We start from the raw sequence: 24,932 nt of genomic DNA, 5'->3' as shown, positions 1-24,932 counted from the left end.
TTTGTTACCGGCTGGTTCGGTGAGCAGGCAAGTATTACGGAGATGCTTCCTGAACTCAAATGGGATTCCGAAGAGGGAAGACGATGTTCTTACCGCAAGACACTATTGAACAATTTAGAAAACCGACATTTGAGGCCGACAGCAGAGCGATTCTACGTTTTCCGTAAGGGCCATGAGGATAAGATGCAAGAAATTAAATTTCCTTTGGAGGCTTTTAGACAGTCGTTATTTCCTCGCTCCACTTGCGGGTATTACAGAATATGAAGTTACTAGTGTTGGTACGTGGTAGCCTCCGCCAATCACCGTACGGTTGTTTGCCGAGGAGAAGTAGGGGTGTTATAACTGCTCTTTCAAATTGTACCCAGATCTGTCCAGATCATTCACAAGTGGAGCCTTCGAATAATAATTTGTTTTATCTCTTCGTACGTGCAACTACATAGTTGGTAATATTTATGCTATCCCTTCACTGGGGTGGTGTGGAAGGAGCAAGGTGATCCTTCACCAGTAAGAGTTCTGTCTAACTTTTTTCCGAAAGTCGATACTTTTCATCAATATACAAACTGGAAAAATGAAGACACAAAATATAAAAATTAGTTCTGGAGAAGTACATTTTATTATTAACGCGATTGTAATTGACATACTAAACTTGAGCCGAATTGGCAGATTAGGATTCGAACTATAATTCCGGTCCGCCACACTGTTTTCAAGTCACATACATTTACGCGCCACATGGAAACCGCAGGAATCGGAGTTCCAGTCTCGGTATGGCATACAATTTTCATATATCACAACCAATTGTCGAAGAAACTACCCAGCATACAATAAAGATAACGGCCAACGAGCTCTCCTTTCTTGCAGAAATGGGATCGGTCCCCCATTTACTTTCATTAATAACGAAAATGTACTAAAATTTTTATGTTACCAACCATTTTGCCTATATGCTTTACTGATGAAGGTACGAGCTTTTGATTCGATTCCGACGAACTGTTCACTCACTATGCTTACAGCTCCTCTAGTCATCTGATGAGGATTCTAGTACGTGGTGGGTGCTCCGAATCTTCAAATCCGACGAACTTTCTGCAGTACTTGAGAAGCAGGCACCTTTTGTAGACGGGCTTCATTATGCAATAAACGAAATCTTCGTTCCATCAACAATCTGTAACATTCCGATCCATTTATTATCACTACTCCGTAAGACACCAGCATTCGTAGGGTGACTTCGAAGTAAAAGTTCAGTAAGATTCGACTCTTTTACGTCTCAAACCATGGTCGTATTTATGCGCCTGCCTCTCTCAATTTTGTCTCCGATTCTAGTTCTACGTAGTATTCATTCACCGCTTGTCACCCAGTCCCAGATCTCCTGTCAAGGTCCAGTAGAAATAACAGCAATTTCTATTTCCTTAACAGCTCAAACTTCCTGAACTTGGGAGATTGCTTGGTACTACGCTTTCGAGCTCAGACAGCGATGTAACTTCTTGTCACGTGTACAGTAGTGGAAAACTGAATGCTGTGATATGTTCCCATATTTCATCCGGATAATCGTCGCAGAAAATGTACTGTTCTCTGTTGCTAACTGTATGACCCAAATCAACACCCAACGGATACCTGTTTTGTGGGGAAGGCAGAGAAATGTTTACTCTGAAGCACTCAAACTTACTCTGCAAAGATGCTGTATCTCAGCAAACCTACTTTACTGGTAGTTATTACAACGCATTTAAGGTAAACAGTATGTTCCTTTGAAAGAGATAGTTCCATTAAACAGTAAGGTCTATTACTGTCCTTAACCCTATGGTGCGCCGTGTCCACCATAATGGAGAGATTTTACAGGTCGGTTCTTTGGCGTTTTCTATCAGTCCTGAGTTTGTAAATGCACGTAGTCCACGCAGTGTGCCCTCCATAATGATGCTGTGCTCTGCATGCATTTGCCGCTTTATTACTGCTTGAAAACGCCAAGGAAGCGACCAGTAAAAGCCGTCCACTGTAGTTGAAATGGCGCACCACACGGTTAAGGACACTTTCAGTCTGAAGCTACACCAGCAGAACAAAGAGTAACGAAGAAAATGACAGATGAAGCAATTCGTGATGAATGTTTAACAACATCGAGAGCGAGTTCATGTATCTTTTATTTTCGGGTCATTATCCACATACAACATCGTCTGTTTCCTATTATATAATGAAAAGAGTAAAAGTGATTTGCTGTTGCTTACTTATCAGCTGAAATATTCGTGTAGAATTCGTAAACAAAAAAGGAATACTTCATAATGAAGAAATAAGAATCCATGGTATCCCGGGTACAAGCTATCGCGGTAGAGTTTAGAGCACTGATTTTCGTATCTGGATGGTTTTAACATGCGCTAGCAATTCATAGATAAAATATAAGGTATCAGAAGGCATAATGTTAATATGTAAATTGAAGGTGGAGGGTGGCCAAAGGAAACGAAAGGGAAGGAACTAATGATATCAGTTCCATCGGGACTTTATGCGGAATCAGCAGCAACGAGTGAAAATGTGTGGCTGTCCGGGACTAGAACCCGGAATCTGCTGTTTATTAGGCAGTTGCGTCAGCCATTACGCCATCCGGTCACAGAGTTTTTCGCCAAAGCTTGGACTATCTCGGCAGGCTTCACGGCCCAAGCATATTCTCACCTAGCGCCACCTATCTGCAATCCCCTTCCATGTTCTCTATGCTCGGCAATTGTGGAGTCCTGCTAGAGGTCTAACATAAATGTGCATCCGAACTGAATGTTGTGGATTCATTGCCCATCGAGGCGAATCAGGTTCATGAATGCATGGTGTCTGTTCTTTCGGACAATCCGAAAGGACATACAACATAAGTTGTCATCAGCTGCGAACTCACCATTAAAAGTGCAATTATTCGCTGACCACTACGCACGTAATAGATAGAAATTTGATAGAAATATTTAACAAACGCCCAAGCCGTTCGCCATTGATCTCACTACATGCCGCTCCCACCATTGTGTTTTATCTCCAGTGGAACTGAGAACTGTGTTCCTACGTCGCCGAAGTATCCGTGATGTCATATCGTCAAGTGACTGACGAATACAAGGATCTCACGTCCTTAATAGTCCAAGCTTCAGCGCCTTTGCGTCTGTCAAAAATACTGCATTTGCCCGAACCAAAGCATCGCTGATACGACGATATGGATTTCGTATGGAGAAAAAAGAGACGGAAATACCCGAGTAACATTCGGTAAAAACATGAATTGCTGCGGTTTTTGCTAGCTAAAAGTTGAAAGACGTTAACACCTTCTATCTCTGTTATGATCAAAGATTGCGAGACGAGCAGACATCTTCCAAGGAAGCTATTGGTGTGTGCACTGTGTCATCTGATCATTCGCTGCCATCAACGTCCACAGCTCCAACCATTTTTTACTTGTCCTCCAAGACCTTCGACTTGCAGCCTAATTGATTGAATGACAGCGTCTCTATGCAGTCGAAATTTTAGGTTACGAGACCATGACTGTTTAGTACTGTAAGTGAGACTCCATGATGTCGGCACACAGAGGCAGTTCCTTCACTGCAAACCGCAGAGGCAGTCATACATCACTTGGGTGGCCGATCTACGCTGTCTCCGCCGCAAATGTAATTTCCTTTGTGCCAATTCTATAAGCAGACAATCATATGCTAGCTCACTGATCCGTGACTAATGTTTCTGTTGGCTGCGGATGTGCAGACTCGCGACTGCAGTCTGATACTCACAGGCCCTTACTTGGACGGAATGGACTAATACAGGTAGTTTAAGCACTCTGGGTCGTGTGAACGGTGTTTAACAGCATTACTCTGTCCTAAAATGACAGTTCATTTGGTAAGGGGAAAGAATGTAGCGTCAAGGCTGTTGGCGCATGAATAGGGGCTTGGAAAAAGAATAAAGGAAGTGCAAAGAACATATGACTGGATAATTGGGAAAATTGGGAAAAATCTGTATCAGTCAATGTGTTATTCTGTGTGGCAAAGATACGTATGCTAATGAATTAGTGAGTTGTATGTATCATCCACCGAGATTCAGTGACAATATGAAAAGGAATGTAGTAAGATGAAATTCTTTTACACTTGGCTGAATTTCTGTGAAACGTTGAAATACTGCTGTTGGATCGAGACTTGATGCTGCTCTGTCGATTTAGCCACCCACGTACACAACTCAAGCACACACATGTCACTGACTCGTTTCCATATTTTCCGTATCCTCGTCACATGAAATCAAAACCACATTTTGTGAAATGTAGCGTAGAATTGCTATCCGACCATGTCTTGAAGCCGTGGTTAAGAAAGTCTTAAATGTTGAAGGGCTCAGTGGGCATTAGAAGCTCAGTTCGTGAACCATGGATGGGTGACTCACTTGAGAGATCAGCGCTGAAAAATGTCAGGTAGCTGAACAGTAAACTTGGTGCAGCACAGCATTGTGATTCCTCACTTGAAAATAACAAAATTTAGTTTAAGTGTCCCGATTGTGGATGGCACAGGGAGATGATAGCCTCTAGTCAGTCATGAAACAAGTGTAACTAATAACCCCCTCTCCCCATCACAAATACCTCTACACTTTTTTCCTATAACCCTTAATCAAGGACACGTAGTCTTACGAGTAGAATCTTTGACTAGTAATCAATACGGCCTGTGTTCGAACCTAATCATTGCTTAAATTCTGAATAAAAGTCATCAGCAAGGAGACCGAACACTCCCGGTATAACAACCAACCTTTTTGTGCCAACTGCTTTATCAAAGAGGGAGAAAGAGTGGATAGAAGTTCAGGGTACCCTCTTGCCCTCAGAGATGCTAAACGGCAAGAACGTGAAGAAGGCAACAGAAACCATTGCATTAAAGACACCTAATGTATAATCAATGACATGTCGCATGTGATTGAAAAAGTGTCAGGATGATCTCTCTACTGGCAAAAGACTTAGGTTTAGTCCCCCTTTCGGACCTCTTGGAGCCGACTGCCAAGAGGGAGGTGACCATGAGAAAAAAGATGGAATAAACAACAACATCGTACCATTCTACGAGTCGGGGCAGGGCCTGTCAGAATTTTGAACGTGGTAGGGAAGCTAGAAAATCTCAACAGGGAAATGCTATGGCTCATTCTAGATACTGTGGGGGTCTATGAAGTGAAATGGAAAGAAGACAAGTATTTCTGGTCAGATGATAGGTCAATGTCAGCAGCGGCACCAAATGGTAGACCAGGAGCATGATTCGTTATGAATAGAATGGTACGGCAGAGAGTTGCTGTGAACAGTTCAGTGGTAGTATTGTTATTGCCAGAATCGACAGAAAACCGGCGCTGACAACAATAATTCAAGTAAACAATTCGACGTCTGAAGCACGACATGAACAGATAGAGAAAATATATGGGAACAATGAACCGGTAATTCAGAACGTAAAGGCAGATGAAAATCTAATGATCGTAGAGAACTGGAACGCGATTATAGGGGAAGGAGTAGAAGAAACGGTTACGGGAGACTTAGTAGTAGGAACGAGAGAGGAAAAAGTCTAACTGAGTTCTGCAATAAATTTGAGCTAGCAACCGCGAATATTCCGCTCCAGAATCATTAAGGGAGGAGGTGCACGTGCAAAAGGACCGGAGGCACGGGAAGATTCTAACTGGATTACATCATAGTCAGACAAAGATTTAGAAAACAGATACTGGACTGTAAGGCACATCTAGGAGCAGATAAAGACTCAGACCACAATTTAGTAATGATGAAGAGTAGAACGAAGTTTAAGAGAACCTTACGAAAGAATCAGTGTCTAAGGAAGTGGGATACTGAAGTGCTGAAGAAGGATAAGGCGCTTTTGAAGTTCGTTAACGGACAGGACATCTAAGAAATGAGCAACCACATATACTGGAAAGATTAAAAAAGCAATAGAAAGGTATTTGTAAAGAAACTTCGGCTAACAAAAGAGATAATTAAGTTTATCGACGGAAAAAGGAATTACAAGGGGATCACCGGAATACACCAATACAAATCAGTTCGGAATGAAGCAAACAGGAACCGCAGAGAAGCCAAAGCGAAATGGCTTCAGGAAAAATATGAAGGAATCCAAAAAGAAATGTTAGTCGGGCGCACTCACTCGGCATATCGAGATGTGAAAGGAAATTCGGTGAAACTAAAAGCAATGTCGGCAACGTTAAGAGTGCAACGGAAAACCCATTGTTAGAAGCAGAGGAGAAAGCGGATACGTGGAAGCAGTATACTGAAGTCATCCATTAGCGGCAAAAATTCTCTGATGACGTTATACAAGAAGAAACTGGAACTGATATACAACAGAGGGGCATTTTGCATTAGAGTCAGAATTTAAAAGAGCTTTGTAGGACTCAACAAGGTCAAATAAGGCAGAATGGATAGATAAAGTTCTAAAAACATTGAAACGGCAACCAAACGAGTCTTCGGGTTCGTATGTAGAATCTAAGAGACTCGGGATGTACCATCAGATTTTCGGAAAAACGTTATCCACTCAAGCAAGAGCTGATAAGTGTGAGAACCGTCGCACAATCAGAGTAACAGCTCATGCATCGAAGTTGCTGACAAGAATAATGTACAGAAGAACCAGAGAATTAACTGAGGATCGGTTAGATAATTCACAGTGCAATAAATCCGAGCTGAGTATCTTGCCACAAGATGAAAATATGTGTTCTTTATCAAATTAAAGACGCTAACTGCGAAATTGGAATCAGGAATATTCCATCCGGTATTAGTTTTGCTGGAAAAAATGCGCCACATAATGCCACTTTCAAGAAACCTGGAATCGCCTTTATAACAATACAGGAATTAACACACAGTTCATGTAAAAATGTTCAAATGTATGTGAATTCCTAATGGACCAAAATGCTTAGGTCATCGTTCCCTAGACGTACACACCACTTAATACAAACCCATGCCCAAGAGAGGACTAGAACCTCCGACGGGAAGGGCCGCGCAGTCCGCGACACAGATCATTTAACAAAAGTAATTGTATATATTAAAAAAAAAATTCTAAAATGAAAATAGTTCGAGAAAGCTGATACTAAACTTGAAATTTACTTATAAGGTGGAAACTTTTCGTTTGTTGGTGGATGGTGAGACTTCTTGTAGGAGTGTTCAGCTGTAATCTGTCAAAAGGTTTTGTGACCATCTTCCTTTATATTCTTTCCATGGCAGCTATACCCTCGTGAAATCGCTCACATCTCTAAGATTAGGTGGCAATAAATCCAAATAGGAATGAAGGAAATATATTGTCAGAGACATGTTGCTCCCCATAGCGTTCTAACAGTCCAGCGTGTTTCCAGAACGAGATTTTTATTCTGCAGCGCAGTGTGCGCTGAAATGAAACTTCCTGGCAGATTAAAACTGTGTGCCGGACCGAGACTCGAACTTGGGACCTAGGCCTTTCACGGGAAAGTGCTCTGCCAACTGAGCTACCCAAGCACGACTCACGCCGCGTCCTCACAGCTTCCCGAGTTCGAGTCTCGGTCCGGCACACAGTTTTAATCTGCCAGGAAGTTTCATAGTCCAGCATGTGTTTCGTCATTTCCGGTAATTTTCAGATATTACGTTTCCCCAAAAAATGTATCATACATGTTTAAAAGCAAGCCAAACTGACTTCTCAGTATCTGGTAATAAACTTCCACCAAGTTACGGTTCTGAGGCCGGCCGAGGTGGCCGAGTGGTTTTAGGCGCTAAAGTCTGGAACCGCGCGACCGCTACGATCGCAGGTTCGAATCCTGCCTCGGGCATGGATGTGTGTGATGTCCTTAGGTTAGTTAGGTTTAAGTATTTCTACGTTCGAGGGGACTGATAACATCAGAAGTTAAATCCCATAGTGCTCAGAGCCATTTGAACCATTTGAACGGTTCTGAGGCCCAATGAAAATTCTTCCTTTCGACAGTGCTAATGGAAAGAAAAATTCTAGAGTCAAAACTGAATATCCTGGCCATTTTTGTCCGTCGATTTCACGAAATTCTTCATAAAGCACAAGTTTAATACTGGTGGTAACAGTAAACTCTCTTTTTCAACAAGGGGCTCATGCGACACATTTTTTCACCAGGACTGAAAATTTATGTAGAGGACCATTCTTTGACTACGTAATGGTCTTTTCATGCCCTACTATCTATGTGAGACAAGGAATAGCATCATTTTTTGTAACTAGTAGCATTCTCAGAAGTAGGCCCATAATTTTGATTTCTCCATCGATTTTCCAATTATGATTCGAATAGCCAGTGTAATTCAGGAGTAGCTTTATGTTCTCTTATTTCGTTTAACTGAATGGAATGAGCCACTGGTATCGATGGTTTCTCGTTTCCATTATGTAAGAGAACACCTTTGAGACTACTCTATGAGGAATCTATAAGCAGGCACCATTCTTCCAAATATTGACGCTTCCCACATTTTGTGAGCAGCCCATTTACACTGAAGGGCCAAACAAACTGGTATAGGCTTGCATATTCAAATTCCTGGATAGTAAACTGGCGGGATATGGCACTGTGCTCGGCAGCGCCTGTACAAGGCAATAAGCGTCTGGTACCGTTGTTAGATCGGTTACTGCTGCTGCAATGGCAGTTTGTCAAGATTTAAGTGGATTTCAGCGTGATGCTACACTCGGCTCACGAGCGGTGGGACACACCATCACCGAGGTAGCGATGAAATGAGGATTTTCTCGTACAACAATTGCACGAGTGCACCGTAAATATCAGAAACCCGGCAAAATATCAAATGTGCGACATCGCTCCAACCTCAAAAAGATCTTGCAAGAACGGGACCAACGACGACTGAAGAGAATCGCTCAATGCGACAGAAGTGCAACGCTTCTGCAAATTGCTACATATTTCAACACTGGGCCACCAACAAGTGTAATAAATTTTCCATAATGGGGGCCACAGTCATAATATATTTCTTTAAAGTCAATAACGCCATTAGACTCTAGTTTATTTGCAGTGTTACATTTACATTTACACTATCATGATTTCGGCTTAAAAGTGCTATTATCAAGTGTTTTAAGTGTGATGCAGTGCCTGAGATGGCATCTATCTATCTATATCCGAATCCCGCTCCAGGTACTGCCGGGTCTGGGTGCTGATGAGTCCTCTCCATTTGGCTCGGTCCTCCCACCACTTTTCTTCCTCCACTTGCTGCCAGGTCACACCTCTCCTTCTACAGATAATCTCACTCCCATTTTTCACCGTGTTCTTGGGCGCCCTCGAGGTCTTTTCCCATCCATCTTTAGTTCTTCCATAATTTTGGGGAGTCTCTGCCCATGCATCCTCTTAACATGACCATACCATCGTTATCTCTTTCTTTCAATTTCTTCTCTCACACTTTCTTGGTTAAGGTCCTTTCTAATCTCTACATTCCTTACTCTGTCCATTCTTGTTTCTCCCTTAACTGCTCTGAGAAATTTCATTTCCCCTGCTTGCAGTCTGCTCCAGTACCTTTATGTCATTGTCCATGTTTCTCCATCATAGGTGACAACAGGTATGTAATAATTCTTATACGTAAGGAATTTTGCTCTTTCTGAAACTTCATTATTCCAAATCAGGTGTTTTATTGTTTGGTAGAAATTGCCTCCTTCTGTAACCTCCTATTAATTTCGTTAGTTATTGTTCCATCCCTAGATATTTCACTCCCTAAATAAGTGAAACTTTCTACCACTTTGAGGGGTTCTCCATTCAAGGTAAGATGGCATACTCTCGTATTTAAAATACGCTATTAGACACATTGTCTAAGGGTCGATATTTCTGGTAAAACCTACTGCTTTGTTTCACTGAGTATACCATCTTGACGCAAGATGGTATACTCGGTGAAACAAAGCAGTAGGCTTTACCAGAATTATCGACCCTTAGACAATGTGTTTAATAGTGTATTTTAAATACGAGAGTATGCCATCTTAGGCACTGTATAACACTTGAAACACTTGATCATGGCGCTTTGAAGCCGAAATCATGACAGTGTAAATGTAAATGTAACACTGCTAACGAGCAACAGTCTAATGGTGGTAATGACTTTAAAGAAATCATCGATATGGGTTTTCGGAGTCGAAGGCCCATTCGTGTACCGTTGATGACTGCACGACACAAAGCTTTAAGCCTCGCCTGGTCCCGTCAGCGCTGACATTGGACTGTTGATGACTGGAAACATGTTGCCTGGTCGGACGAGTCTCGTTTCAAATTGTATCGATCGGATGGACGTGTACGGGTAAGGAGACAACCGCACGAATCCATGGACCTTGCATGTCAACAGGGGACTGTTCAAAATGTTGGAGGCTCTGTAATGGTGTGTATCTTATGCAGGTGGAGTGATGTGGGTCCCCTGATACATATAGATACGACTCTGACAGTTGACACGTACGTAAGCTTTCTGTCTAGTCGCCTGCATTCATTAATGTCCATTCTGCATTCCGACGGGCTGGAGAAAATCCATCAGAACAATGCGACACGCCACACGTCCAGAATTGCTACAGAGTGGCTCCAGGAACACTCTTCTGAGTTTAAACATTTCCGCTGGCCACCAAACTCCCCAGAGATGAACATTGAGCGTATCTGTGATGCCTTGCAAGGTGCTGTTCAGAAGTGGTTTCCACTCCTCGTGCCCTTAAGGATTTGTGGACAGCCCTTCAAGATTCATGGTGTCAGTTCGCTGCAGCAGTACTTCAGACATTATTCGAGTCCATGTCACGTCATGTTGCAGCATTTCCGCATCTCCCTTTGATTTAAAATACAACTTGTATGCCATTTTTACGATCGGTAAACTGGGATCTCTTTGAGACTTAGTCCTCAACTCGTCACACACATAACAGAAAAGATTCGCTGAATTAACACATTTCTTAGACATCACTGAGTGGAAGAAACATGTGAACATCCACAAATAATATTCTTCACGTTGGCGGTTGTACACACGTCAAGAATCGATATTGTGTGATCTCAGAGTAAGATAGTCGATGGTCGATGAATGTGGAATTTCCTTTACCTATCCAAAATGGCTTTCTCCACACCCGTGCCCCCCCCTCTCTCTCCCTCTCTCTCTATTCCCAGCACCAGGCGATAATATTCCTCAAGTAACAGAATCTGATAAGCGCCGTCACCACAAATACCGCAGCAGAGTGAAGATAAAACTGCGTTTGCAGAAGGAAGATTGGGCTTTAACGAACAATGGTTACCACCACCGTCGCCTGGACACTGGACAATGTAACAACTACATAATATTTTTCTGCTGCAAATCCCATAGTCGTACTATATTATAATGGAAACAAGACTAAAGAAAAATTAAGGCACGTTCTTAGGATTTCTCGACCTGGAATAGAGGTCCACAACTTAAAATAGTGAAAGATGTTCGAAATTCGGAGAGAAACTGGAGTAAGTAATAGGGAAGAGCAAGAGGGAACAGTAACAATGGCAGGCAAAGGACGAACTCTTCATATTAAGTGGCGATAAGGCAGGGATGCGGTTTTCACCCCCACTGTTCAGTCTGTGCGCCGAAGAAGCAATGACGGATATTAAAGAAAGATTCAAGAATAGGATTGAAATTCAAGGTGAAAAGATATCATTTAGAAGATTCGTTGATGAAGTTGTCATCCTCAGAGAAAGTGAAAAAGAATTACAAGATCTGTTGAATGAAATGAACAGGCTAGTGAGCAAACAATATAGTTTTATAGTAAACGGTAGAAAAACGGAAGTAATGAAAGTAGCAGAAGTGAGATAGCGAGAAACCTAATATCAAAATTAGTGATCACGAAGTAGAATAAGTTGAGGAATTACGCTACCTGGAAGCAAGGTTACCTGTGACGGACGAAGGAAGGAAGACATAAAAAGCAGGATAGCACAGGCAAAAACGGCATTCCTGGTGAAGAGGAGTCTGCTATTAGCAGACATAGGATGTCAGTAAGAAATTACTGAGAATGTACTTTTGAAGCATAGCATTGTATGGTAGCGAACCATTTACTGTGAGAAAAATGGAACAGAAGAGAAGCAAAGCATTTGAGATATGGAACGACAGAAGAATGTTGAAAATTAGGTGCCGGCCGGAGTGGTAGAGCGGTTCTAGGCGCTACTGTCTGGAACCGAGCGACCGCTACGGTCGCAGGTTCGAGTCCTGCCTTGGGCATGGATGTGTGTGACGTTATTAGGTTAGTTAGGTTTAAGTAATTCTAAGTTCTAGGGGACTGATAACCTCAGAAGTTAAGTTCAATAGAGCTCAGAGCCATTTGAATCATTTAGTTAAATCCCATAGTGCTCAGGGCCATTTTTTTAAAATTAGGTGGAATGCTATGATAAGGAATCAGGAAGTTCTCTGAATAAAGTAACAAATGGAAAAACATACAAGCTAACAAGAAAAAGTAACAGGATGATAGAACACATGTTGACACATTAGGGAATAACGTACAGGGCATTAGAAGGAGTTCAGAGAGTTTAAATTGTAGAGGAAGACAGAGAGTGGAACACATATGACAAATAATTGATGACGTAGGGCCGACCGGTGTGGCCGTGCGGCTGTAGGCGCTTCAGTCTCGAACCGCGTGACCGCTACGGTTGCAGGCTCGAATCCTGCCTCGAGCATAGATGTGTGTGATGTCATTAGGTTAGTTAGGTTTAAGTATTTCTAAGTTCTAGGGGACTGATGACCACAGATGTTAAGTCCCATAGTGCTCAGAGCCATTTGATGACGTAGGCTGCAAGTACTATTCTGAGATGAATAAACGACACTGGAAAGGAATTCGTAGAAGACCGTAAAAAGGGATGCTTTTCAGTTAGTAGAACAACTCATAGGCTCATGTTCGTTCAACAATAACCCTATTGCTCTTTTGTTATTTCGTTGATGATAAGTGTAAAGCCGTAACACTTGAAACCGTTTGAGCAAAATAAACTCGTGCATGTAGTTCGTGTATGACAGTCGCAGCGTTCCGTCCCGGGGTGGCTTCACTGTTGTTCATGTTCCACTGCCGCGTTTTAATCCATGACTATCGTTTCTTGCAAAATTTCACAAATGGGATGTGAATGTAAAAGCGGCTTGACATACTATAATACCTTCACCTGATGAGGTAATTTAAATTTTGATACCTGTTGTGAATTTACACTACTGGCCATTAAAACTGCTACACCAAGAAGAAATGCAGATGATAAACAGGTATTTATTGGACAAATATATTCTACTAGAACTGACATGTGATTACATTTTCACGCAATTTGGGTGCATAAAAAAAAGCACTCCATCTACAGGCCACACGTGGCACATCGGGACCATCCGACCGCCGTTTCATCCTCATGTGAGGATGCGGATAGGAGGGGCGTGAGGTCAGCACACCGCTCTCCCGGTCGTTATGGTGGTTTTCTCTGACCGGAGCCGCTACTATTCGGTCGACAAGCTCCTCAGTTGGCATTACGAGGCAACAGCTCATGGGGGCCCGGATGGTCACCCATCCAAGTGCCGGCCACGACCGACAGCGCTTAACTTCGATGATCTGACGGGAACCGGTTTCTCCACTGCGGCAAGGCCGTTGCCACAATTTGGGCGCATAGATCTTCAGAAATCAGTACCCAGAACAACCACCTCTAGCCGTAATAACGGCCTTGATAAGCCTGGACATTGAGTCAAACAGAGCTTGGATGGCCTGTACAGGTACAGCTGCCCATGCAGCGTCAACACGATAACACAGTTCATCAGGAATAGGGACTGGCGTATTGTGACGGTCCAGTTGCTCGGCCGTCATTGACCAGACGTTTTCAATTGCTGAGAGATCTGGAGAATGCGCTGGCCAGGGCAGCAGTCGAACATTTTCTGTATCCAGAAAGGCCCGTACAGGACCTGCAACATGCGGTCGCGCATTACCCTGGTGAAATGTACGGTTTCGCAGGGATCGAACGAAGGGTAAGGCCACGGGTCGTAACACATCTGAAATGTAGCGTCCACTGTTCAAAGTGCCGTCAATGTGAACAAGAGGTGAGCCAGACGTGTAACGTATGGCACCCTATACCATCACGCCGGATGATACGCCAGTATGGCGATGACGAATACACGCTTCCAATGTGCGTTCACAACGATGTCACCAAACACGGATGCGACCATCATGATGCTGTAAACAGAACCTAGATTCATCCGAAAAAATGACGTTTGGCATTCGTGCACTCAGGTTCGTCTTTGAGTACCATCGCATGCGCTCCTGTCTGTGATGCAGCGTTAAGCGTAACCGCAGTCATGGTCTCCGAGCTGATAGTCCATGCTGCTGCAAACATCGTCGAACTGTTCGTGCAGATGGTTGTTGTCTTGCAAACGTCCCCATCTGTTGACTCAGGGATCGAGATGTGGCTCCACGATCCGTTACAGCCATGTGGATAAGATGACTTTCATCTCGACTGCTAGTGATACGAAGCCGTTGGGATCCAGTACGGCGTTCCGTATTACCCTCCCCAACCCACCGTTTACATATTCTGCTAACAGTCATTGGATCTCGACCAACGCGAGCAGCAATGTCGCGATACGATAAACCGTAATCACGATAGGCTACAATCCGACCTTTATCAAAGTCGGAAACGTGATGGTACGCATTTCATCTCCTTACACGAGGCATCACAACAACGTTTCACCAGGCAACGCCGGTCACCTACTGTTTGTGTATGAGAAATCGGTTGGAAACTATCCTAATGTCAGCATGTTGTAGGGGTCGCCACCGGCGCCAACTTGTGTGAATGCTCTGAAAAGCTAATCATTTGCATATCACAGCATCTTCTTCCTGTCGGTTAAATTTCGCGTCTGAAGCACGTCATCTCCGTGGTGTAGCAATTTTAATGGCCAGTAGTGTAATAAAGGGTTTATAACAACTCCAGCGGTTTTTATTCAACATGAACAAGTTTAGATGTGGAATGCTACTCCAATAACTGTTATGTTCTTTGAACCTCCTTCGATTGTCTCAAGTGGCAAAACATAGTGATTACAGGTAGTGGTCGAAAAAATGACTAACACGTCTCCATAACTGTGAAACTGTTTCTCAACACAGCGCAGTCCCTATCTCTTGATGATTTCAAACATTGTCGCCATTGACATTGCCGCCAGTATAGGACATCCAATAAATTCCTTCATTTCCTTCTTCTTCTTCATCTTCCACATCTACTTCTTAATCTTCGTTTTCCTGATTCCTCGTCGAACTCCTTCATCCCATTTTCTTCTGCCATTCGTAATATTTTTGTCCATAATAAAATTGCACCCCATACGAAAGTGGCGCCAAGGTAGGGCACGCGACCCGGCTACCTTACCCCAGTGACGCCATTACAGCTATTTCTGTGTTATGTCGGATTTCCACTACAATTGAAGTGACCCCACAACAAATGACATGGATGCTGGTCGGTAGCGGCGTAGCGTGTTGCTGTTTCCAAAATAGGAGCCTATATATTTTTTATAAATTATCTGGAATCTGATACATCGAGATTTAAGAAATTATCATTATCGGCACCCGGTATATCCAGAGAAATATCGGTGTATCGAGGAAAAAAATACCGGCCTATAAAGTATGGGCTGCACGTTTTATATATAGGCCTACTCCCGGTTTCAGAGCTTTACATTTAAGTATTGATTTATAATTAGACGTTCTGTACATCAAGAAGCTAGCAGCCTGCTTGTGCCTCATACAGCAAGAATCGAAAGGAAAAAGACGCACGATAACGCTTGGCGATAACCACTTTGCTAACAATGGTAACTGCATGTATTGTATTGTATGGAACTGGGGACCTAGAAACCACGGAGAGGCTTCGTCCCCGCCGTAGCCCGTAGTGGTTCACAACTGCACAACAGGCTACAGCAGTCCACTCACCCCACCGGCGCCCCACACCGAATCGAGGGTTATTGTGTGGTTCGGCCCCAAGTGGACCCCTCCCCGGGCCACGTCTCACACCAGACGAGTGCCATTTAGGTTATGGCTTTATAAATAAACCAAGAACCCAACATGAAGCCGGCCGCGGTGGCGGAGCTGTTCTAGGCGCTTCAGTCCGGAATCGCGTTGCTGCTATGGTCGCAGGTTCGAATCCTGCCTCGGTCATGGATGTGTTTGGTGTCCTTAGGTTAGTTAGGTTTACGTAGTTCTAAGTTCTAGGGGACTGATGACCTCAGATGTTAAGTCCCATAGTGCTCAGAGCCATTTGAACCCAACATGGAACCGAGAAAGCATGTAGGACTTGGAAGTGGATTTTGCGCAGAAATAACACTAGGATGTCACACACACACTTAGACAAAGTAACTCTCGAAGATAAAGATCGATTTGTGAACCATATACTTATACTAACCCTGATTTTGAGTACTTGTTGAGCTTCATACTAACCCTGATTTTGAGTACTTGTAGAGATTGGTATCGGGTTATTTTAAAAAGCCTGATGCTAATATTAGAGATACAGTACCGGCTTGAGTAAAAGTCTAGTGTCACTTCGATATTTGACATCTGGAGATTACCTGTCACCTCTCCATCATACAGGGTGAATCACTAACTATTGCCACCTCGAATAACTCCGATAGTATGATAGGAGCTGAAAAGTTTGTTTGACAACAGTTGCATGGGACAACGGGGTCCATAATATGACGTTGGTTTTTTGTTGCTAGATGAAGTCGCTTCGGAGATATGAAGGTCAACTTTTTTTTTAAATGGGATGCTATAGTTTGGTATCAATTATCTGATAGCGGCTATAGACACGAATCCAGTAATGTGTAACAGTATCTTATTTGAAGGTCACAGAGGTGGCATGAACGTCCATTTACAGGAAGTGTTCGACGTGGTGACCATTGGTATCAATGCAGTGCTGCAATATCATGGACTGAGTGGTATTCCTTAGCCCATCGGCACTTATCGAAGCACATGCTCTGACCATTCTCTCTCGCAAATCTTCAGGCTTAGCTGGAATGTCTTTATAAACACTGTCTTTTACGAATCCCCACAAGAAAAAATCCAGAGGCGTGAAGTCTGCGAACGAGGCGGCCACGACACTTCTCGTCCACGTCCAATTCAACGATTTGGGAATGGTCTCTGCAACTTATTTGTAGCCGTCAGCGTAAAATGTGCCTCATACCCATCGTGCTGATACCACATTCTGTTCCGTCTTCCTAAAGGTATTTCTTCCAATAACGACCTAATGTTTCTTGCAGGAATGTGGTGTACTTCCTACCATTAATATTTCCTTCCATGAAATAAGGGCCTATAATTCTGTCCTCCAGAATCCCACACCATACATTCACCGACCACGATTTTTGGTGTGCAACTTGCCGCAGCCCATATGGATTTTCAGTTGCATGTTATGCAAATTAACATTTCCATGGTTAGTGAATGTAGCCTCGTCAGTAAATAAAAACAAATTAATAAATTTGTCATTCCTCTGACTGTGAAGTTGAGGCCATCGGCAGAATTCAATGCGACACGTACAATCCGTACCAGTTAATATTTGGTGGAGACTGATATGGTAAGGATGATATTTATGGCGATGCAGGACACAACAACACTACTCTGGCTAACGCCAGATTCCCTTGCGATTTGACGCGAACTAACACAAGTATCTCGAACCACAGTGGCAAGACTAATAATTTCCGTTTCCTCGTTAGTAACTTTCCTTTGTCGAATATGTTTCCGATGCTTTAAAGATCCAGTTGTTCTCAGTTTATCATAGACATATGTAAACGTACGACGTGTATGGTGAGTACGCTGAGGATATCTTTCAACGTGTAAGTCTCTAGCTCTCAGTGAATTTCGTTGGCATTCTACGTAGATAGGAAGTTTATCGACTTGTTCTTCGAAGGAATACATCATTCACATTCTCCTGGTTCGACGATACTAGTCTTACCGTTCCTATAAGTGTTGTATTGCGAAACCGTCTAACGGTGTTTACATGTCAACGGCACGTTAGATGGACACGCCGTATTCAGCGAATATTTACTATTTGCACGTTAAACGAGAGAGAATTGTCAGAGCATGTACTTCGAAAAGTGCCAAGGTGCTAAGGAATAACACTCAATCCATGATAAGAAGATTGCAGCACGGCACTGATATCAGTTGTCATCACTTCGAACACGTTCTGTAAATGGACGTTCATGCCACCTTTGTGACCTTCGTTGACCTTCAAAGACCTTACTGTTGGACATCATTGGATTGGTCTCGATAGCTGCTATCAGAAAATAGGTACCAAACTATAGCATCCTATTTAAAAAACAAAGTTGACCTTCATATCTCTGAAGCGCCCCATCTAGCAACAAAAAACCAATGTCATATTATGCCCCCCGTTCTCCAATGCAACATTTGTCACACAAACTTTGCATCACATTTTCTGAGTTATTCTAGGTGGCAATAGTTAGTGACTCAGCCTGTGTAGTGTGTTTCAAAATTCCCATTGCAAGCTACTACGGGCTGTAGAGATGACTTATTAGGTTTAGTTTTGACAAGGAAGCAATGTCCTAAAATGTACCGTTTAAAAAATGAATTAATTTTGAGATTTTATTAGTTTCGTGTCTGCCGCCTCATAGAACGCACGCAAACAGATATGAGGGCGTCGTCGAAAGACCCTGTTGCAGTTATGACGTCACACACAATGTTTGTCCCATTAGAGGGGCTACGATAAACTGGCGCGTTCGCGACTGTGAGGGATGACTACGGTGCTCCACAGACGCGCCGCACTCTCGACCTTGACGGGGACGTTCTAAGTCATGTAGAAGATAGCCTAACGAAGAGTGATGGAACACTGCCCATGCCATAGGCTCTAGTAGAGCAGAAAATCTTTGTCTGTGCTCTGCGAATAACGCGAAGCGCGAGATTTGAAATGATGATCATCGCCGGCCGCGGTGGTCTCGCGGTTCTAGGCGCGCAGTCTGGAACCGTGTGACTGCTACGGTCGCAGGTTCGAATCCTGCCTCGGGCATGGATGTGAGTGATGTCCTTAGGTTAGTTAGGTTTAAGTAGTTCTAAGTTCTAGGGCACTGATGACCACAGCTGTTAAGTCCCACAGTGCTCAGAGCCATTTTTGATGATCATCAAACTTATTTTAAATCCAGAAGGTACATTTCTAGACATGAGCTGGATTGAGAAACACCTTGCAGCTACAAACTCCTCAAAATTACAATTTAAAAGTTCTTGTTTTAAATCGTGGATGTCTTTTACGATGTCGTCACTCACCTGAAAGCTAATACCTTGATTCCACACCTACATCAGTTAATTAAATAAAACATCACAGATATAGTAGATATTAAATTTATTTTATATCGATGGTTTTCATTACGCTATGGTAGTACACTGAAGGTCATTGTACCTGATATTTGAATGTTCATGTACCTTTATTATAAGCTACAGTCTAGCTGATATTATATACCCTCCATCTAACTTGTTATTGTCTTTTCAGGTTCACTGGATAGGTTTTTAATGCTGCCCTTACAGTTCAAGAAACTGTACAATTGTTTATGAAGATTATTGAGAGATTTTCTGGTACTGCAATACAAGCACGCGGCGAAATTACTAACACGAAAATCAGAATAAGGAGCTGACGTTTCGAAGCTCAGCCACTAGGCGTCAGTCGAATGAGACTAGTCAGTAGTGGGGCAATAAAAGTGGCGTCACAGAGTTAAGGTGACCACAAATTTTAGTAAAAGTGACGTCACTCGACTTGCGCCACCGGAATCTGGGTGTTTCCATATGTAAGTTCAGTGACGTCACTATAGTGGCGGCCGAGCAGCTTCACTTCCGTTGCATTTGTAAAGCTGATTTTAATTTCGCGTGGCTTCGCCGCTTACCTCTGCCGTATCCGACGTCGATGCGGAAGTTGTCGGCGCCCAGCTGTCCGTCCACGAGGCGGCCGAGCCCGGCCACCAGCATGCCGCCGCGGTGCTCCCCGTCGTATGTGGCGTCCGACAGCTCCTGCGACACAGCCACCGTGTCCTCTGGGATCGAGTAGGACACGACGCCTCCTGCAGGCACGCACACCGAGAACACGCCTCGCATCACCGTTACGTCGATAGGGAACGGGGCGTACTTGAAACAGGAATATGAATACTACTATAGCAAACAGACAATTTAAGAATTGTGGAAGCAGATGTAGGAAATTCGACATGTAATTTTGGACTTTTCATTGAGACTGTTTCACTGTGTGTAGTATGGTACAATGATCGCGTTGACACGTCAAAGTTGGCAACCACAGATATTAGCGACAGCTCGCTGCAATCCGTGACGACATATGAGAGTCAATCGTAAAGACCACGCTCCCCCCCCCCCCCTTTCACCCTCACAGCAAAGCAGAGCCCTCAAGCTGCTGTCAGTATAGTGTCCAGGTAGAAAGACCGCGCACAGTTCGTGAACTCATCTGAGCGAGTCAACATCACAGGACTGGACTCGTTCAATTAAATGTGGAACAGTTTGTTAAGTACTGTATCAAGTGATGCTTTCCTAATCCTTAACAATTGTAAACTATCCGGTATTTCTGTGGCAATGAAGGTTGTCAAAGTTAACTAAAACTTTTACTTACTTATGTAATAAAACAAACTCATATTTCATGTGTTGTAGTTTCATGAACCTGCTCCTAGAGCAATCAACGAATCCACAGCTGTGGCTGGACGAAAGTAATTTCGCCTGTTCACAATACTAACAGCTATTTTAAAAATGCTTTTCTATCAGGGATATTTTTCTTTAGTGGAAAAACCGTTTTAGCACACCAGCGAACATAAAGTTGTGTTGTGCCTTTGTTTTATATACATCTACATCTGTATCTACATGGATACTCTACAAGTCACGCTTAATTGCCTGGCAGAGGGTTCATCGAACGACTTTCACAGTAACTCTCCATTATTCCAATCTCGAACAGCGCGCGGAAAAAAACCAAAACCAATGTCTCTCCGTGTGATCTCTGATTTCCCTTCTTTTATTATGATGATCGTTTCTGCCTGTGTAGTTCGGCATCAACAAAATATTTTCACCTTCGGACGAGAAAGTTGATGATTGAAATTTCGGTCTCGCGGTTCTAGGCGCGCAATCCGGAAGCGCGCGACTGCTACGGTCGCAGGTTCGAATCCTGCCTCGGGCATGGATGTGTGTGATGTCCTTAGGTTAGTTAGGTTTAAGTAGTTCTAAGTTCTAGGGGACTGATGACCACAGCTGTTAAGTCCCATAGTGCTCAGAGCCATTTGAACCATTTTGAACCATTTTTGAAATTTCGTGAGATGATTCCTCCGTGACGAAAACCGCCTTTCTTGTAATAATATCCACCCCATATCCTGTATCATGTCAGTGACACTCTCTCTCCTATTTGCGGCAATACAAAACAAGCTGCTCTTCTGTGAAATTTCTCGGTGTACTCCGCTAATACTATCTGTTAAGGATCCCGGATCGCCCATCAGTACACCAAAAGAGGACGGACAAACGTAGTGTAGGCAGTCTTTTTTAGCAGATCTGTTACTTACTCTAAGTGTTCTGCCAATAAAACGCAGTCTTTAGTTTTCCTTCCTCACAACATTTTCTGTCCGTTCTTTCCAATTTGAGATGTTCGTAATTATAATTCCTAGGTATTTAGTAGAATGTATGGCCTTTAAATTTGACCGAAGTTTAAGGGATTCCTTCTGGGACTCTTGTGAATGATTTCACACTTTTCATTATTTAGGGTCAATTACCAATTTTCACACCATACAGACATCTTTCCATTATGCTTGGAATAGTACTAGCTAAGAGAGAACATACTTTAAAAACATGCAACGTAGTAGTAACAAGAAACAAGATTATGCTAAGAATGGCTGCCTCGAAAATTACAATCAGTTTCGTACGCTATAACAACTATGAATCAGGAAAATTATGTTAATTGAAGGTGGAGCGGGGGGGGGGGGGGGGGGGGGAGAGAAAGAAAGGACAGAGCTGCATCAAGACTTTATGCCGAGTCAGCGGCGCTGAGTGAAAATGTGGGCCGGGCCGATACTCGCATCAGCGATCGCTGTTTACAAGGCTCTTGCATTAGCCCCTGCGCCATCAGGACACAGTATTTATCGCAATTCCGCAGACGATCCTGGTGCTCCCCCAGGCCGACTCACATTTCTATCTAGCGCCACCTACCCGCATTTCCCTTCCATATCCTCCATGCTCGCTACTTTGAGATTCCCGCAAGAAGCCGGACGTAATTGTGAGTCCACGCAGCAGGCAGTGAATTCATTTCTCATCCAGGTGAATCAGTTGCACTAATGCGTGGTGTCAGTTATTTCGGACATGCTCGAAAGAGCAGACACCACACGGAACCCGCAGTGTCATACGTACTATGTTAGTAGAAGATGGAGGGGGTAGAAAGTAAACGCCCCGTCCCCCCCTCCCCTGAGACCCTGCACCCCATCCTTGCCTCTCTCCTTCCCACATCCCTCCCTACCAGGCCCACTTCCACGCGCCCCCCGCTCACCTCCCCCATCTCTTCCCCTCCCTCCCTTCTTCAGGTCTCACTCATCTCCTAGCGGCTGGCAGATCCTCTGTATTGATCATCATCAGTGTGCCACATCAGTGTTGTGTTTAGTGCTGTTTCTCGTGTGCGTCTAGAGGTGTGATTTTAATTGTGAACTGCCTTGAGGTTCGCCGTCAGTGTTACGTTATGTGCTATGCCATCCGTCGCTACCTTTATGCTCCTGTCGTACTGTGCCTTGTGTTCTTTCAACCGTCGCAGTGTGTGGCTTTTTGTGTGTGCTACTTTTAAACAGTTTTTTATCTCCATTTCACAGTCACCTCGTTTTTTGTCTATTGCCTTCCATGATGTTCCCCCTTTTATATATATATGTTCACCTTATTCTCTCCTTTGCTGTTTTTAAATGTCTTCTATAGTTTTGTTCTATGTCTTTCGGCTGAAGATCAGCGCCTATGCTGCTGCCAGCCCGCCCCGATGGGGAATTGAAATACAATAAAGAAAAAAGAAAAAAGTAAACGAAAGGGAGGGAACTATGGTTGTCAGTTGCATTCATATAGTATAACTGATTCGCCTGGAGAATGAGTCCACCGCCTTCAGTGTAGATGCGCAGTTGCGTCAGATCCGCTGTGGGAATCTGAAAGCAGTGAGCATAGGGAGTATGGACGGGGACTGCGAATAGATGGCGTTAGATGGGAATGTGGATCGGTCGGGAGGCACACAGAGATAGTGCGCGCAACCGCTTTAATACTATTGTGTCGAGATTGCGCATTGGCTAACGGCACTGCCTAGTAAGCAGGTGATCCTTCGTTTGAGTATCGGTCCGCCACAATTTTCACTCGTCGGTGCTGGTTCGTACAAAGTTCTGGCGCAAATACATCAATAATTCCTTCCATTTCCTTTCCTTTCCTCCGCTTCCGCCTTCAGCTTACGTAGAATGTGTCACAGCAGCGGATCTGCGTGGTGTAAGTTTCTTCTGGCATGTCCGAACCACGTATTCATTTATACAGGGTGTTACAAAAAGGTACGGCCAAACTTGCAGGAAACATTCCTCACACACAAATAAAGAAAAGATGTTATATGGACATGTGTCCGGAAACGCTTAATTTCCATGTTAGAGCTCAGTATGTATTGTACTTCCTCGGTTCACCGCTAGTTGGCCCAATTGGAGGACGGTAATGTTGACTTCGGTGCTTGTGTTGACATGCGACTCATTGCTCTACAGTGCTAGTATAAAGCATATCAGTACGTAGCAACAAGAGGTTAGTGTTCGTCACGAACGTGGTTTTTCAGTAAGTGCAATGTATACAAATGCGGAGTTGGTAGATGCCCATTTGATGTATGGATTAGCACGGGGCAATAGCCGTGGCGCGGTACGTTTGTATTGAGACAGAATTCCAGAACGAAGGTGTCCCGACAGGAAGACGTTCGAAGCAATTGATCGGCGTCTTAAGGAGCACGGAACATTCCAGCCTATGACTCGCGACTGGGGCAGAACTAGAACGACGAGGACACCTGCAATGGACGAGGCAATTCTTCGTGCAGTTGACGATAAGCCTAATGTCAGCGTCAGAGAAGTTGCTGCTGTACAACGTAACGTCGACCACGTCACTGTATGGAGAGTGCTACGGGAGAACCAGTTGTTTCCGTACCATGTACAGCGTGTGCAGGCACTATCAGCAGCTGATTGGCCTCCACGGGTACACTTCTGCGAATGGTTCATCCAACAATGTGTCAATCCTTATTTCAGTGCAAATGTTCTCTTTACGGATGAGGCTTCATTCCAACGTGATCAAATTGTAAATTTTCACAATCAACATGTGTGGGCTGACCGAGAATCCGCACGCAAGAATCCGCACGCAATTGTGCAATCACGTCATCAACACAGATTTTCTGTGAACGTTTGGGCAGGCATTGTTGGTGATGTCTTGATTGGGCCCCATGTTCTTCCATCTACGCTCAATGGAGCACGTTATCATGATTTCATACGGGATACTCTACCTGTGCTGCTAGAATATGTGCCTTTACAAGTACGACACAACATGTGGTTCATGCACGATGGAGCTCCTGCACATTTCAGTCGAAGTGTTCGTACGCTTCTCAACAACAGATTCGGTGACCGATGGATTGGTAGAGGCGGACCAATTCCATGGCCTCCACGCTCTCCTGACCTCATCCCTCTTGACTTTCATTTATGGGGGCATTTGAAAGCTCTTGTCTACGCAACCCCGGTACCAAATGTAGAGACTCTTCGTGCTCGTATTGTGGACGGCTGTGACACAATACGCCATTCTCCAGGGCTGTATGAGCGCATTAGGGATTCCATGCGACGGAGGGTGGATGCATGTATCCTCGCTAACGGAGGATATTTTGAACATTTCCTGTAACAAAGTGTTTGAAGTCACGCTGGTAAGTTCTGTTGCTGTGTGTTTCCATTCCATGATTAATGTTATTTGAAGAGTAGTAATAAAATGAGCTCTAACATGGAAAGTAAGCGTTTCCGGACACATGTCCACATAACATATTTTCTTTCTTTGTGTGTGAGGAATGTTTCCTGAAAGTTTGGTCGTACCTTTTTGTAA

At 43.7% G+C, this 24,932-nt stretch overlaps 1 protein-coding gene and 1 pseudogene across 1 annotated transcript in view; both read right to left on the bottom strand.

Moving 5' to 3' along the window:
- Positions 1 to 24,932, bottom strand: part of LOC124776806 (discoidin domain-containing receptor tyrosine kinase B-like) — a 458,663-nt gene that overhangs the window by 120,128 nt on the left and 313,603 nt on the right. Inside the window, exon 5 of the mRNA XM_047251959.1 lies at positions 19,724 to 19,897. Within this exon, the coding sequence (XP_047107915.1) occupies positions 19,724 to 19,897 (174 nt within the window). The remainder of the gene's footprint in view (positions 1 to 19,723; positions 19,898 to 24,932) is intronic.
- LOC124728709 lies at positions 13,363 to 13,480 on the bottom strand (annotated as a pseudogene).

This window comes from Schistocerca piceifrons, chromosome 1 (genome assembly GCF_021461385.2).
Source record: "Schistocerca piceifrons isolate TAMUIC-IGC-003096 chromosome 1, iqSchPice1.1, whole genome shotgun sequence".
Lineage (NCBI taxonomy): Eukaryota > Metazoa > Arthropoda > Insecta > Orthoptera > Acrididae > Schistocerca > Schistocerca piceifrons.
This window is presented reverse-complemented; position numbering and strand designations above follow the sequence as displayed.